The sequence below is a fragment of the Bombus terrestris genome, chromosome 11, assembly GCF_910591885.1.
Source record: "Bombus terrestris chromosome 11, iyBomTerr1.2, whole genome shotgun sequence".
NCBI classification, from domain to species: Eukaryota; Metazoa; Arthropoda; class Insecta; order Hymenoptera; family Apidae; genus Bombus; species Bombus terrestris.
The window spans coordinates 12,068,979-12,086,289 of record NC_063279.1 but is presented as its reverse complement, the minus strand read 5'-3'; the positions used below and the strand labels follow the sequence as shown (position 1 = coordinate 12,086,289).

The 17,311-nt window shown below is 40.6% G+C and overlaps 2 protein-coding genes across 9 annotated transcripts in view; one reads left to right on the top strand and one right to left on the bottom strand.

The window, feature by feature from the left end:
* Nucleotides 1-12,816, bottom strand: part of LOC100647906 (junctophilin-1) — a 45,742-nt gene extending 32,926 nt beyond the window's left edge. Inside the window, exons 1-3 of the mRNA XM_020865556.2 lie at nt 12,375-12,816; nt 6,206-6,807; nt 2-213 (exon numbers count right to left, since the gene is read on the bottom strand). Of these exons, the coding sequence (XP_020721215.1) occupies nt 2-213; nt 6,206-6,495 (502 nt within the window). The 5' untranslated portion in view covers nt 6,496-6,807; nt 12,375-12,816. The remainder of the gene's footprint in view (nt 1; nt 214-6,205; nt 6,808-12,374) is intronic.
* LOC100648950 (cytochrome b5) overlaps nt 1-17,311 on the top strand; it is a 70,337-nt gene that overhangs the window by 49,996 nt on the left and 3,030 nt on the right. Inside the window, exon 1 of one of the 8 annotated variants that reach the window (XM_003399219.4) lies at nt 16,144-16,248. The exons of 5 other annotated variants lie outside the window; for them this stretch is intronic. In XM_003399219.4, the coding sequence (XP_003399267.2) occupies nt 16,232-16,248 (17 nt within the window). In that variant the 5' untranslated portion in view covers nt 16,144-16,231. Of the gene's footprint in view, nt 1-16,143; nt 16,261-16,862; nt 17,274-17,311 lie in introns of those variants that run through there. 2 more of the 8 variants (XM_012313578.3, XM_012313580.2) reach the window with 2 other exon arrangements.

The window sequence follows — 17,311 nt, the reverse complement described above, 5'->3', positions numbered from 1 at the left end:
CCGCTGTCCGCGTAGGTCTCTGAACCGTATCCATCCTGAAGTCCACTCGCCCACGTGCCCTCGTACCTCGCCGTGGACGTGGTCGATTGTCTGACACCGTATCGACCCTTGAATCCTTGAGACCATTCGCCGCGATAAATCCACCGTCCACGGGTCTCCATGCCCAGACCATGGCGTTTCCCATTCTGCCACTGGCCTTCGTAAACCGATCCACTGAAATTCGATATTGTTGACGAGTGATAATACGATATAAGATGTTCTCAGAAAATCAGTCGCTTGCGTTTCGCCCCTTAGCCTCGATGCACCAGAGTAATCAAAGACACTTTCCGGACTTGTTGCTCTTCGTAATTCAAACTGTTTTGCTAATTGGGTTTGTCTCGTGTTTCTTACTGCTTTCTATTGAAAGGGAAGTTTTTTTCGGAGAGATAAGGCTCGTCGAAGGGTGAACGAGATCTCTTTAATACAATTTTGTGTCATGAAGGTCGTTATTTAGAAAATTTGGAATATATGAAAATTGATAATTTTATTGACACTAAAATTACGAGAGCGATGAGAATAAAAAATTCCTAGTATTTTATGGAAGTTTTATAGGGTTAGAACGAATGATTTCTGAAGATTTAAAAATTGTTAACTTTTTTTTAAATTATACACATTTGCTAATATATATGCTTTTTTTTAACGATTTGAATGTATGGATAAAACTTTCTTTGTTCACATCGCATATTTTTCCGATAGCTTTTATCTGGATTACCTTGACGCATGTTCTATCCTTCGCGTTAAATGATTGATTCGAAGTCACTTATTTGAAATATATGAATGTATGAACTGTTGTGTTTTTTTTTATAGATTATAGACTGTTAGTTTGCGTATCTTTTATAAATCTGATCAATAAAAGTAACGGGAATTATATGAAACAAATCAGATTTTACTAGTCAGCTTCCAGCATACAATCGATACGAAAGGAACTCGTTATCGAAATGTTCTTTGGTCTTTTCAGTAGCTTTTATCGCGTTCAAATTCGAATACCCGTGCGCTTTTCCACACAACAAATACTCGGTGTTCAAAGACGAATATGTTTCGCACGAGTGCATCCTCCTCGACTTTTGAAGGGAAAACGAAACAAATCCTTCGATCTGAAGGAGCGATTTTCCTTTTCGCGTTTCATTCGAAGTTGCAATGAAGAATCTTTCTCTTCCCCGATGTTGCGCCACGCGAAGAAAGACCAAATTCTTTGTTGGTTTTGTCGCTAACACATATACATTTCTGTATATACAAAAAATACGTTGCAACAAATGTACTTTGTTCTTTTCACGGAAAACGTGATCTACGTTTTTCATAAATATTTATATGACACAGATAACTTTTCATATAAAAAGAATCACGATTACTCATAGTTAAAAATTAGTTTCTGTTATCTTTGGTTCTTTACCCTTGATACTACGGTTGTTTATGTAAATTCTTATTTTTATAAATAAAATTAGTCGAATAAAATTTAAACTAAGATTTATTTTATTTTATTATCTTATTAATCTAATATGTTTGTTAGGTAACTTATATATTTTCTTGTTTAGGTTTATTAACCGTTCTTTTCTTTCTTCTACAATGTGGTTTTTGGCGACATTGCTTGCTAGAGATTATTCGGAAATTACGGTTCGACATTCGCGACAATATTCATGCACTAGCGTCGCTTGCACACAGCTCCAAAGCTCATTTTAATTAACAAGGGACGAAGATTGAAAATCGTGTTGATATCGAACATCGAAGACATCCGCTTAGGAGAAACGAAAAATTGACGAGTCGTTGATATTCGCCATATGAACATTGCAACATTTTCCTGCGAATAATTTGAATTTTTTATTTTCAAACAACTGGAACTAAAACCTCTGACGTCATTTACATGACGTCATTTTATTTTATCGGATCCTTTTTCAGAAATCTTGTTGAATATAGAAATATCGCAACATAAACTTAGTACAGTCATCCACCTTATCAACGAAACAATATTTCTTCTTAATTTCAAGAGTTATCCGATGACTCACAAGGATGCTATCTATTTCCGCCAAAAATATAAACGAATAAAGTTTCCCATTTTATTATGACCAATGACAGAGATAATTGCCGAAAAATGGTTCCACATCATTTGTAGTCGCGAGTTCGTCATCAACGAAAGGCAGCATCGTAATTTATCGGGCATCCCTAGGAAAACGTGACTTGACGAAGACCTTGCTCCAGTTTAGACGGAAACGAAACGACGGAATCTCTCGGCCCAGATACGTGGTCGCGAGAAACATAAGTTCCCCATCTTTGTCCCTTCTCCTTTTTTCCTCTTTCTATTTTCTTTCCACGGTATTTCCACCCTTTCAACGTCGCCAGCGACGCACTCTGATCGAGCAAAACCAACATCGAAACGTGGCGAGAGTATTAAAAGAAGAAACGAATACAGTCGCGCTGGAAGATTTTTAATACCCTCTAAGTGCTCATTACGATTATAGAATGAGCTTGTTTGAATTGTTAAACACATGCATGATAGCCATCCGATAAGGTTTAGTCAGTGTAATCAACGATTGAAGTGGAACGATCATTTTCTATTTTAATTATTCTATGATCCTCATTATCGCGAATTGAATCTTGAAATTGATACTCTATGTATACATCTGCCACGATATTAATTTATGTAATTCGAAATTTTGAAGCGACTCTTCTTTCGTTTTTCTCTTTTTCTGTTTTATATCGTTTCAATGATCTTGCAAGATAATTTGGTAATTTAAAATAAACGGAAAGACGAAGACAAAATCGATCAAGGGATGAAAACATATTGTTATTTCTCAATTAAAAACTTGTTCGATGTGCGTGACTTTGATTCGCGATACGATCAAACCCAGACCTTTCGAATGACATTTTTCTGTTACGTGAGGTCACGGAATCCACAACGTGTTCTCGTAATTGTAACATGACTGGTTAACGTGGTTGGTTAATCGATACGCATAAAACGCACGAAAACGTTGTGCTTATCTACCACCTTTAAGGAGGTCACGAATTCTTCGATGGGTACTCCAACTTCGCTAATATCGAAGCCAAAATTCGAAGAATTATAAGTTATCGCTGTCAAAAGTGTGGATAAAAATTTTCCATTATTAGTAAACTGTGAATATGTAATTAAAGTAAATGGAACTGACCTAATTTAAAACCGCTAGCAGGAAACCTTCGTTTCTCTCGAGGCGAAGGAAAATTTGCAATAGGATCTGTAACATGGAATTTGAATACACAGAGACGAACAGACAGTTTTGGTATCTGGATGTTTGGGATGGTTCAGATGTCCCAATAACTGACATTCGATAATATTGGTATATTCTTGGACAATCCGAAGTTTCGATGCATCAACGTGACCTATTATCCGAATAGTCGAACCCTGGCTATCGAATGCTTCAAGTATCTACGAATTATTTATGATTTTTGACAGGGTGACGAATTCAGGATTGTTCCAAGTCCCACGAAACACTCTAAATATAGTAATTTCGAATTCGCGGTGATTCTTTTCGTTTCGGCCTAATCCCGAGTGTTCCCATTGATGAACACCGTCGTACTAAAAATACATAAAAATGTGGGTCAATTCCCCTATACGTTGAAACGTTCGTGTGTCAGCCGATGTTAATAACACTTATATTTACGAGCTCTCGTTGCACTGGACTATTTAAAGCTGCGTGACAAAATTTCTTCCGGAACGATCGACGGCTCAAATATAGTCGCGCAACTTACAACGTTACGCGGTCCCGTGGAAAAGAATCACCGAGAGAGATGTTTCCACAATTTTTATCACAGAAGCTTATTACACCGTCTTTTTTTTTTATTTATTTATGAATGAGGCAAAAAGGAAAAATGCCTTTGATATAAGAACGAGAGAAATGTATCTAGTGATTATATCTCATTTCATCAAATTTTTGCCTTGTCAAAAATCAGATCTTCTCTAGAAGAATATTAGACTGTGAAAGTGATACATATGGTAGCATTGTTTGTTATTTGAGCAAACTATAGATAAAGTTAACCGCTTTACTGGCCGCAAAGATAATTATTTTTTATTTTTCTTCTCTAGACGAAACTAGACTGAGATTTATTTTATCTTCGAAATACCAGAACGAATATATTATAGTTTCGCATATCATACGCGGCTTATATATTTTGGCATTTTTATTACCATAAATGTAATCTTGATATTGCTATACGTCGTCGCAAAAATCCTTTCGATAAATACGAACGTTATATATTATTATATTCTATATACATTGATCTCATTTGAAGGAGAAGTGCACTTGTGCCATTGAACACAATCGAAAAATCTCTCAAGAGGCGATTGAACAGGAATACCGTTGAAAAACGAAAGAAAATAAGTTTCTATGATGAATCGAGGATTATTTCCCCCTGTCCGAACCGTTGGCTGAAAGTCCTGGAAATTTGGCGAAACGATTGTTTGCCGCGTCCGTGAACTAGGTCCTAACCGCTCGGATCCCACTGACCCGGACTCGTTGTCCTTGCACTCGATGACCTACTTTCAGGATCGGGAGATTCCCGCCCGGCCCCAGGTATATACCGAGATACGTGTCAAGGTCTCCCGTTTATCTCGAATTCACGCCGTTAGAGATATTCCCAAAGATAGAGTAAAATCAGCTAAATTCCGTACGGCCAGGCTAAATGCACGAATTTATCATCTCTCTATTCGGTGAGATCTGCTAGTCGAAATCGGTTCACGCTTTCTTTCCACAAAAATGCATTGATAGCGCGACTGATAAATGAAAACATCGTTATTGTGACATTTATGGTTACTATTCGGTAGGTGATTATTTTATTGTGAATACGTCATAACGTTCAGAGTCGCTTTTCCACATAAACAACGAGACCAAATTCTCATCGCTCAAATATCAACTCTGGTCATCTCAACTATATAACGTTTCAATGTGCTCGTTAAAGAGCTCTACGTTTCCTCTTTGAACGAAAACCTTCATCTGTTCCGTAGTCGTTTATCTGGATCTGTGTCGTCTTTAGGATTCAGAAGATGAGGTTTACTGGTTCTTTCTGCTTCTAGCGATGTATGTAACCCGTGAAAGCTCTGCTTTCGCTTTTGATAGAGAAGCTTTCACTACCTAATCCTATATTACGGACTGTCTATATTTAAGAAAACGATAGTTATATCATTCACGTACGACAAAATGGTAAATGAGTTGGAAGAAATTTGATCGAATAGAATCGATCGTTTCAAGTTTGGACCGTGTTTGTTCTATGAAGAGTAATTATTTTAGTCCTCTTACGAGTCGAGGAGATTTAGCTTTCGAGACAAGAGAACCGAGTTTGAAAGCATTCGACCGCGATCGAGATATCGATGCTGTGCCGGTGTATCCCCGAAATACTCGGGCATGCACGCTCCAGCAAGAACTAACGAGCCTGAACCAGTTTCATTTACACGGATGCCTGTTTCAAGTGTTTATTATTCACCGAGAATCTTCAAAATAGAAAGACGAGTGACAGCAAGCAAATCTAATGTCTGTTTTTGTAGTTAATGGAAAGTCAATTAGAACATGAGGTAAAGATTGTTCTAGATAAATTGAAGATGAATAGAGGTCAATAACGTTTTTATTAATTAAATTCTTGATGCCTTTGATTTGACATCGTTCCGCTAATTGAAGACGGTTTACGATCTGGATAGTAACAATGTACACGGAGATTGGCTTAACCAAGAAGATCAATTTTAATCCGTAACGAACAGAGAGGGCATTTGTGGTTTTAAATCGTTGAAGACCAGAATTCCAAGAGTTGCGATGTCTTTGTAGTATCCTAGACGAAGTTTCCAAAAGATCTGTTTTATCGGAATTTTAATTTAATCCACATTATTAATGTTTAACTATAAACCATTAAGAAATGATTTTCATATATATATATATATATATAAGTTGCATTTAATGATCGTTCTTACGTTTATTTTATATCGACGCATTTTGATAAAAAAAAAAAAAAAAAAGAAAAAGAACAGAAAGATCCCGTATATCAACATCCTAACGGAATAATTCAGGGTTCTCAAAAAAAAAAAAGTAAGAAACCCGATCAAAGTTCGCCGAAGAGAGTCGAGAAAAGCGGCGCTAGTAAGCGAGGCAAGGAGCGAATAGAGCAAATTGAAAGCATGCCAAAAATTAATAAGAATCCGAAGGTCTGGTCTCACCTAGGCCAGGTGTAGACACCGGAGACCTCGAAACCAAAGTGCCAGCTACCAGAGTATGCACCTTGGCCCTTGGGTCCCGTACATACGCCGTGTCCATGAGCTTTTCCATCTTCCCAACCGCCGCAGTAGGTGCCGCCATCGTCGAAATCGAATCTGCCACCGTTAACCTGGGCACGATTAGACGCCGCCGTGGCGGTACCTGTCGCTCCAGGTTGGGCAGTGCTTATGCCACCTGTTTGAGGCAATTCGGCACCACCTGCCACCCCGTTCGGCGCTGGCTGTTGCTGCATCTCTTAACACCACTTTCTAGTCTTCCACCACCTCCTCCTCCTCCACCACCAACTTGTTTCCCCACCACCCACGTCGTAATCTTTGCCTTTTTCTTTTTCTTCCTCGTCGTGATTGTGGTCGTAGTCGTAGTCGTCGTGGTTGTCGTGCTCCTTATCGTCGTCTTCGTCTTCGTCGTCTTCGTTAGTGTCGTCGCGCTGACCCGTTACCAAAAATCGCACGCGCCTCGTCTCCCTGCTGAACGTTGCTCCGTCATCCTTCCTTCCTTCCACCTCCACGATTCTTCTCGTTTTACGCGTACCACCAACGGACCTCTGCAAGATCACACGAACAACCCTTTGTTGATCACTCCAAGTCGTCGACGAGAAACACTGATCGCGTCAACTATTTTACTTAGCCACGTGAAAACTCGCGTACGCAATTATGTCCGATGTCTTCGCATGGGAGCGCGGGATCGTCTTAAAGAACGATTCGAAGAATCGACGAGACTCGAGCGCTACTATGCTCTAACGAAGAGATTCGCGTAAATTTCTCTGAACCAGCATGGTCACGCGTTATCGATCAATGATCGACCGGTTGGTTATTTGGATGTCAAGGATACGGTTTTTCTCTTCTTTGTGTACGATCTATAAATACGAAATTCAGCCCGAAGCGAGGCTAGACGAGAACGCTCTAGGATTCGACACGGGTTAATTTTAGTTGCCGTTGGTCGGACAGCAACGGACCTGAAAGGAACATCATCGCCGCAAAATCTCGAGTCTCGGCAATACGAACTACGATCACAGTTCATAAAGACGATCTCGTGACTCCCCTGCGAAACGGCTTCGACCGGCTTCCCGTGGCCTTGAAACACTTGAGGACACAAGGAGAATCGATACACCCGTACGATCTCCTCTGTAGCACCGTGCGTCGTTTTACACGTTCGATACTTTCGTCGATTTCTTATTCTTTGCACTTCCTTCTTCTCCTCATCCCTACGTTTCTCACCACTACCGATCGACAGGGTTCTAGCGATTCTGCTAATCGATCGCCGATTATCCTTCGAGCCTAACACGCGCTCGACTCGCACGCACACGCAGCCATTCGCACGCACTCGCCACCGTAAGCAGCCAGTTTAAACGCGGCTCAGATTCCCTATCGAGTCAGCAGCTGATTTCGCGCCACGCGACACGAATCCGCAACAATCGATAAAAGGAGAGGGAGAGAGAGAACGTTTTCTCTTCTGCTAATTCGCCCCAAAATCGACGATTCCGATCAACGTCCCATCTAGATCCGATCACCTGTGATCAGTCGGCACTACGCGAACGGCACAATCGACGATACACTTTCGAGTTTTCCCGAATATCAACGTAGTAGTATCCGTCTCCAGGCATTCGATGGACAGTCTTAATACCAGGAGAGGATGCAGCAGGTTTTTCGTCGAACTTGTCGAAACTCGACGGCTGAACAGCAGCCGCGGTTTCGCCGTCCGTCTGACGCCGTTACGCAACGCTTCTATAAGCATCCGTGATCCGCTCGGAATGTGACCCTCTCTCACTCGCTCTCCCTCTGTTACACAGTCTATCTCCGTTCCACTCTTTCTTTCGTTGCTCTCCTTCCCTCTGTCTCTATCTCTCTTGTTCCACCTCAGCTTTAGCTCGCTCCTATCCTATGTTCTGTGTTCGTATGTCGCTCGGTCAGTTGTTAAAACGAAGGCGCGAAAGCTCGTCCGATTAGAGGAACAGTTGGAGCTTGGTTCCTCTCTTGATTAGTTGCTGGTCGCGTTAATCTACGTGCACGTAGTAGAAGAAGAGAAGAAGAAGAAGAACAGCGGCATTCTGTACCGCCTGGTCTCCCTGGTCCTCCTACGTGCGAACACGATGGCCAGTGAATCAGCCCGCGCCGCCTCTTCCTACATGCGGCCTCTTGTCGGTCTTAAAATATTCACTAGACTTCACGACGAGCAGAGTTTCGCGAGGAGCAGTGCCGTTCGGCCAGGGAATATAGAGCGATTCCTCGTTGGGCTCGACGGCCGATTCACCTCTATCCTTTCGTTTCGTGGATCCACCGAAAGAAACTACGCACGCGGTACACTATAGCAGAAAACGATAGAACTCAGAGGAACGAGCGATTAGCCTGTTGAAGCACACACTCGCACCTTCTTCTATCTCTTCTCTATTTCTCTTTTTCTTTTTTACCACGTACAGGACAAGCTTCTAGGGATCGAGGTGATCATCGGTAACGTCACCGTTGTCTTCGTGTCCGATCGCGATTTACTTCGTGTTGTTAAGTCTTGGTAGGAGCGATAGTCGTTGGTGTGATGGTAATCGCGATGGTACGCGTCAGCATGATCAACGGGGGCCCGGAAACCCGGTGTCGTCGCGACGTCGACGTTTAACCGTTCGCGACCGCTGGCTAGACACGATTCACCGCACCCGCCCAACGTCCGTCCGCTCTAGCAACACGCTAGAGCGGTGCTCGTGCTCGAGCTCTAGCCTCGAGCTTCTCGGCTAGCTGGCTAGGAGCTTCTATTTTTACCATGGGGTGGCGAATTGTTCCCCACACCGGCGGCGGCCCACGAGGCGGCAGCTCGAGCGGACCAGAGGTTCGCCAATGCGACCGGGTTCAAACCATTTATAAATAGTAGGAGTTTCTCGCGCCTCTCGCGGAAAATCGGCGACAATTTGCCGGAATACGGATTCGGGTCTGACTCGATGCTTTCGAGGACGTACAGTACTGATTCCTGGATTAACCTGTTAACCGGGTCATCCCTTAACCCTTTCACGGTCCAATACCTTTTTAGCCTCCAAGGAAAATTATTTTTTAACGATTATTGATAATAAAAACAAATTTTGTCGAATGATCTAAGAGATGACAAATAAGGACTTTCTATTGATCGAGAACGTACTAAGGTACAGATAACATTGTGTACATGTAATATAGATCGAGAGTGAAAGGGTTAATCCTGGTTCGTGAATACCAAAGAATAGCTACAGAATCTGTTAATTGAATTCGTAAGAGGAACTTATGATAGGTTTGGTTCAAGAAGAATTTATATCTTTGATGTCTGGGTGGTTTAATTCGTCGATGAGTGCGAGGCAGTCGAGCTGTTCGTATTTCCGATTAACCAGCCGCCTTGTCGAACACGTGTACCGGAGCGTGTAGATAAAAATTAATGATATTTAGAAATAGCATCGGCGAACGCGATTGATACGGTATGGGCTCTGAATCCCAGTGAGATTCACGCATACGAAACGAATACGTTATATTGCTAATTAACGTTTGTTGATGTATCGTGTATACTTGTATACGTAGGAGCTTAAACGAGTGATTCGAAAGAAAATTTCGCAGAGCCGGTAAATAGAGGATGTAAACGACGGTAAAGTATCATGGCATGAGTGTTCATTCAGATTTGTATGATTACTAATTCATGGGAGAATTTACGTGTTTGATATATTTAGATGATCCAACTTTGAATGAACGCGTAACGAGAAATATCAACAATTATATCTAGCACACGTGTTTCCTATTCGTAGAACATCCTTGCATAGAATGAAATTCGAGGAAATTTACGAGAAACTTGGAATGTTTCGTTCACTCGCCTTCTCAATGAAATCCGGAGAATATAACTTAACGAAAAACTTAGAAAACTCAGTGATAGATTTTTTGATTCTACCAAAAGTAGAAACATTAACGATCACATTCGGCGCGCAATCATGTTCCCTCTTAAATGGAATATTCTTCTTCCGAATAAATTCGAAGAAGCTTACAAGCAACTACGAAAACACTCAACAACCTGTCTTTCGATTCGATAACAGAAGAATCTTGACAACAAGTAAACGTAATAACTTGTACGTCGTTGAGTTGAAGTTGTAGTAAAAGTTACGAAATGGAGGGTGCTTTGCTTGCTACGGGAACGTGCAATGAGATCTAAACGACTGGGTGAACAAAGATTTCGATCGATCGATGAAACAGCATGGACGCGTCTATAGCCGGTGCATAGGACTGCATTTTTGATGCTGCACTCATCAATGTCGGTCAGTCGCTTTCCTCTCCCCTTACGGAAACTAGGCTTCCTTGAATTTATTAGAATACATTCCCCCGTGTCAACGATCCTACGAGACTCCGACTGCAACGTTGTCTATTTTTTTATCTTCTTCTTTGTGCGTCGAAGAATGAACGAAGAGAGCTGATCGAAAGCTACGGAGTCTATGTAGAACGCGGTCCGTCCAATCCTCGCTCGTGTCCTCCCGCTTTTTTATATAACAGAAATCAATTAATCGATCCCCCTTCGGTGTGCCTATTGTTGCACGCAACAACGAGAAATAATTACGCGTTCCCCGATGATGCTCTCACGCTCGCCGGCGCGGTCACGAGAAAAAGAAAAGAGAGGCCACAAAGCGCCGGTATACCCTCATTATTAAAATAACTCCTCCTAGAGGATCGTTTTTCTCTCGAAACGCTCGTTCGAGTGCCAACTTCGAGACGATCGACCGCCTTCTTCTCCCAAAAATCCATCGACTTCCACCCAGTTAATTCTTCCATTTCGGTTCGATGCGACCGCTTCGATTGGCGTTTAGTCGACGAAAAATATTACAGGCCAAATCTAAGCGAACGTGCGACGCCCTCGTTTCACGCATGCCTCTTGCACCTGCGGACGCGTCCGACCGCACCGTGGCTGCGAATCGCATCGTCGTCGTCGTGCGTATCCGTGATCTTTGTCTCGTGTCACCCACTGATGATTATACCGATGTTCTATGTATGTATATAGTGTCATGGCTATCACGCGGTCGTTACGCGGGAACAGAAGCACCTGAGGAATCGTCGATAACGTCCACGAGGCTTGAGGATTCCTTAGGATCTTGCGAACTTACGTTACGCGCTCTGATATTGTAAGTTTTGTTGCACTAGTAAATAATACACGAGTAATAAATGTCCGTGGAAAGGAATAATCTGCAGGCAATCGCGCGCATCCAGAATGTTCTCTAGTAAAAACACGAAATCATCGAAAGGAGAAGCACGCTAAAATTAATCACCGAACATTCTATAATACGCTTAATGGACGATGGATAACGAGAAATCGATAAACTCGATCTATATCGAGGTAAGAACAGATATAGATATTTTGGAGTTAAGATTATCACGCAGCAGAATTGGTAGTCCTCGAAATATCGCGTCACCGGTGACCAAATCGAGGAAGATCCTTACATCTAGCAGTATCCTGCGAATGGACGAGTCGGAATCGATCCGCGAAAGAAGAAAACCGACGCACTCGCGACCCAAAAATACTCGGGAAAAATCATATTCGAAGCGCAGCTGCAAGCATCACTAAAGAAAACACACGGAAATAGAGCGGACACGGCTAGAGCACACGGTTCGCGCGCGCGAGAGCGAGGCGCTCGTGTCACCGTGACCCATCGGGAGAAGAAAGAAGCTAAACTAGAGTCCTTTCAACGTATTCTTCTCACCAACTATCCTCATATTTTCTCGCCATAATTCACGTTGCACACGCTCCACCCAGAACACATCACCAATTTTATTAAAGCTCTCTCGGGTTCGCACTTCCGATCGATCGATCCGCGCGAGCGGCACGTGCAGTTTTCCGCGGACGATTCCGGCCGAGTCGTCTATCGCGCACTACGCACTGCTCCGTGGAAAAACACGTTGTGCGTTTTTCCGCACACGTGCGCCCCGGCCCGCACACGGCACTTGTCAAGCGCACTTTCGCAGCTGCGCCACACCGCATTCACGCATGCAACCCTCTGCAGCAGCACAGGCACACGCATTCAACCAGACGCACGTTTCATCGATACTATATCGCGGTATGCTTGTGCACGATACTCATAGTTTAACCGTTAATACGATGCGATCGAAGTAGAGAAGATCGGAAACGACGATATACCGTGCCGTGATGTGGCGTCTCGACGCTCCGGCATCGATGGGCCACCGTGGACGCGTCGATCGTTGCTTCCTCTGTTACTCTCCACCGTTGCGCACCGGTCTCTGGCTCTACTCGACCCTGGTCCTTCTTCCTTTTTGATCGTTCACTGCCTATCCTCGTCGTGGTCGTTGTACGATGATCGTGTCACGCTGGTCGCTGTAAAGTTGTCTCTTCCCTTGGTTTCAACTCTCCTACACTTCCTGACACTTCCGGTTCTCGCGTGTCGTTCCGCAATAAAACAGGTATACTATGCCTCGCGAGATTCGTTTTATTGCGGAGGCTCCGGCTCGGTTTTCCACCTCTGCGTCGTCGACGTACACGCACCGTGGATACGGGAACGTGCGTCAGGGTGGTGGCATGATTGCGACTATCCACCTCAACGTACATCGCCGTCGGCGCTGCCCTCGACGTCGTGCGACGCCGGCGTCGTGGCGCCTCGAGTCGGCCGCTCGAGTAGCACACATGCGCTGCTCGATACCGATGGCCGCGATTCGTCGTTCGCGCCGTCTGTCTTGAGCGGGATATCCTACGATGAGCGAATTTTTCCGATGAATTTTCATTATATCAATCGAATCTCGTTTTTGATTATTTTTACTAGATGAAGCTGCCACTTAGCGTTTCTGTGGTTTGATTAATTGACCCGTGATATCCACAAATGAATTTCTTTTCAAAGAAGTGAAAAATTTTGTTCGGTTAATTAGAAGCAGATAGAACGCGGTTTCGTTTCGCTTGAATTTTAAATTAAAATAGTTTCACAAGTTTATATGTAGTTAAATATGAGTTTCAGGCAATCTGACAGTCTTCCAATCTAAATTTCTAATCTAAACTCCTGCCATTTGTTTCGGCTTATCTTACGAAATAGCACAATGTGGAGAGTGTCGTTCTATTTAAGCTCAAATATCATTCCCGAAATCGAGAAAATATTCTTGCCGGAATGGTCGTGGTAAACTTTTGCAATCGAACTTTCAACGAAGTTTTATGCGACAGAGCTTCGGAGTTAGGGAAAGCAAATTATTTCGAAGCATTTTAAATTAGAAAGAAACGCGAACATTGCAGGTTTCCACAAGCTACGATAATTCGAACGTGATCGAACTAAATTTCAGGCTCGAGCGAATTCACCTCTATCAGATCCGGTACTCGAAAGTACATATAAACAAGAAGATGGAATAAGGAGGGATGGCAGAACACATTTACATGCATGTCGAACCAACTATGTAGTACATATTTCGAATGTAGGATACAATATGTGACCACTGGATGGAAAATCGAGGTGTGGCAGCGTTTACTGGAAAATCGAAGGCAATTACTTCTGTAATACGCTTCGCAAAATTCAATAGATTCGACTATCGACAAGAGAAATGGTTCATCCGTCGCATTGTCGTATCTTCCATATAACAATACGTCAGATAAATTTACGAATATATCTTCTTCGTGATCGAGCGATTTAAATATTAGACAAACTCTTGGAACCTTGATCACGTGAGCTCGTTGACCGTGGCTTATCGTTTCATTTTACGATAAAATTACATTCGCTATGGAAAGTACGAAACACTTTTGTTTCTTAAATTATAAGTTTGAATTTATCAATGGCATAGGATTTTTTATCCTTAAGTGAATATCTATGAATATTACGATTATGTTTTATTATTTATAGTGTACAGGATTCTTCAGAAACAATATCATTTATTAATCGTTGTTAAACAAATTTTGCCATCTGCTGGCAAGATGTCAGCACAGGGCGACTGGTAACATCGTCTGTATCGACGGACAGTTAAATATCGACATTAAATCCAGGCTCAAATAGATATCCACCGTTGTTGTGTTCGTATGCACTGCGTCTGGTCTGTGATTGGTGATCATATTCTTTGGAATATCGAATTTTACCATCGAAAAGTTACCCTGAGTTAAATGTACACATGAGATACATAATACATATTATCATACTGTAAATTTTGTTACACGAACTGAAATACCGACTGTATTCCTCCCTTACTCTGTCCTTATTTATTTTCATGTTTCTTCTCATTTCTCGTCCCTTTTACATCCCCTCACTGCTTGTTTTTCTAAGATGCGTGGATAACATTGTAAACTACATTAATACAATATAGAAATATATTTAATATTTTAAACATTGGTTGGTCCTTATTGCCAAAAAACGCTTTCAGTATTGCGTAATAATTAATTAATAATAATAATTATAATTAAGTAATTCGATCGTTGTCCATATTATATATACATATTTAGTACGAATCGGAGTAAATTTTTATTTCGAATATTATTTCTTACGGAAACAGCTAAAAATTTGGAGTTTATCTCGTCGTTGCTACGTATGCTAAGTTACAACAGAAAATATCGTTCGACATAACTAAAACTCACGACATTGATTATGTTTGACATTATCATAAATCGTAATGTCGCTATCGATTTGTTTCGTTACGAACTGAATTGTTCCTTTTATAAAAGGGATAACCTTTTACATATTTATTACTATTATTTTTTATTTATCACAGTGCTATGTTCTTATAATAATCATCCTGATGAAACATGAGAATTAGAATTTTGTCCTCTCATGAGCGAATAAAAATCAGATCATAGAAAATTAACGGAGCTGAGAAGCTAATTACATATGTATCTGTAATATAGTTAATTAGTTGCTAATAAGCATAAGAATAAAACGTTACATTGCTAAATCAGCTATCATTCATCGATATATCTACACTTTAACAAGCTGCGTCGTAATTTATGGTGTTTCTATTCCTGCCATCGCATAACCGCTAACTTGTCAGATTACGCGCTATCATTGACGTAGCTAAATGTGAACGAGATTTATCTCAGGGGTAAGAAGTCAGTAGCAACATATGTACATTTTAGTGACAAATCTTTGTATTCGATAAAAACATATAAAAAGATATAATACATTTCCTGAGGATTGCATAATTCCACGTGTTTCTCTAAGAAATGTGAAAAATCTCGCTGATAAAGATACTTTGATGCACTTTCTCCTGCAAAGTTGAATGCAACGATTGGCAACAACAGGAAGTAAGAAATCAAGAATAAATTCATGTTTACGTTATAAAATATGTTTTGTATACTCAAAAATCGATTCGCAATACAGATGAAAAATTTGAAATTATTTTCCCAATTTTATCCATATCGAGATTTGTTTTAATTTTATTACTAATTAAAATTCTTATCGAATAATATTACAATTATCCATAGTAATTTCCTTTATTTCGATTAATTTCAAACGAAATAATTCCTTAAGAAGAAAAGAAAAACCTAGACCTATTATTCTTTAAAATAACAAAGTAAGCGCTATCGAGCACTTTATCTTCTTTCGATAAATTTCTAACGAAATAATTTTCTAAAGCAGCAGAACTCGAGGCAGATATTTCTTTGAAACGCTACATTTATCGATAGTCGTCTCTTTTCTTTTCGTAAATCTTTCCTGAAGGAATTTCCTAATATTATTCAATTTTAAGATGACTTTTTTTTTTAAATTCTTAATTTCTACGGAACTTTTGACCAATAATCCATGTTTCATAATATTCGTAAAAATACGAGAATGGATAAAAAATCATCTTAATTTGATCAGATGGTTTGATTAAATAATTAAATTCATAATTTATCACGAATATCGAATCGCTACGCCATTGGATAGCCAAGGCAAAGTCTAGTCAGGGAACAACCAACTTGTATGCATCGGATTTCAACCGGTAATAGAATTATTTTCCCTTGCCCCCGATTGATTTCTAGGCAGTGCCCAGTACTGCGTGCAGTGTCTCATAGGTGAGGACTCGTGTAAATAGTCAAAGGGAATGGAGGAAAATCAGGAGTATGTACGAAAGTAATCACCATTGTTGATTTTTCGATCAATCGTAAATTTAATAAAAATCGATTTTCGACGGTAAATCCGATAACAGTTAGATAGTAAATCTAAGTGTATCGTTCATTTTGTAATCAAAGTCATAAAAAAGTCTCGCTAGTTTTACGACTAAATTTTAAAAAATGGTATTCTTCACTGCATGTGCGATATGAAATATCAAATGAAAATTACATCAAGTGAGAAAGTATCGAATGTTGAATTTATTATTTTTTAAGTGGCAAGATTTATCTTCGTTTTAAAACAATTAAACAAATTCACGAGATTATCGAGAAACGTTCTATCAGACACATTGAGTCTTTCATTTTTTTCATTATAACTTTATTTTATTGATCGCAGAGAATCTCTTCTTCTTTAGGGGATTGAATTTTTTCAAACTGCATCGAAATCAATTGCATCGAAATCAATTGCATCGAATTGGTATAATTTCAAGTTATTAATTATTTCAAATTAAATACTTCAATAGCGGAAAAATATTTGTGGACCTCTTACGAGACTTCGCTGAATTCATGAAAAAAACAAAGTCGATAACCTCTAACCCTACCGAAATTTATTAATGTTCATGAGTCATGTACAATTAGTATCTAATCCACCTCTGGATTCTGCTAAGGGAATACGTACGATTAATCGCGTGTAAGATTAAGTGCGGTGCATTTTCTTCAAAACCGAGTCGCGTTTCAACAAAAATCTGTATTTCTTCTTATTCGAACTCTAATTTATTCGACTAAGAAATAGATGGTGATTAGAGACAAATTAATTGAGCAAACCGGAATTTATTCTTTGAATTCTTTGTCGTCACCGCAAGTTCAATTGCAGTTCGAGTGTAATTAATCTGCATCGTTACGAGAGGCTTAATTGCGCCTTATTTGTCACCGCGTAAACTTTCTTGTTATTGTTATTTCACAAAACTTCGCTTCTGAAATCTCTTCAGCTATTTAACGCTCATTTCTATTGCGATGTTGCGTCAGCCAATGATCGTGAGTTAATACTGATTTCTCTCGAATATAACGAAGTG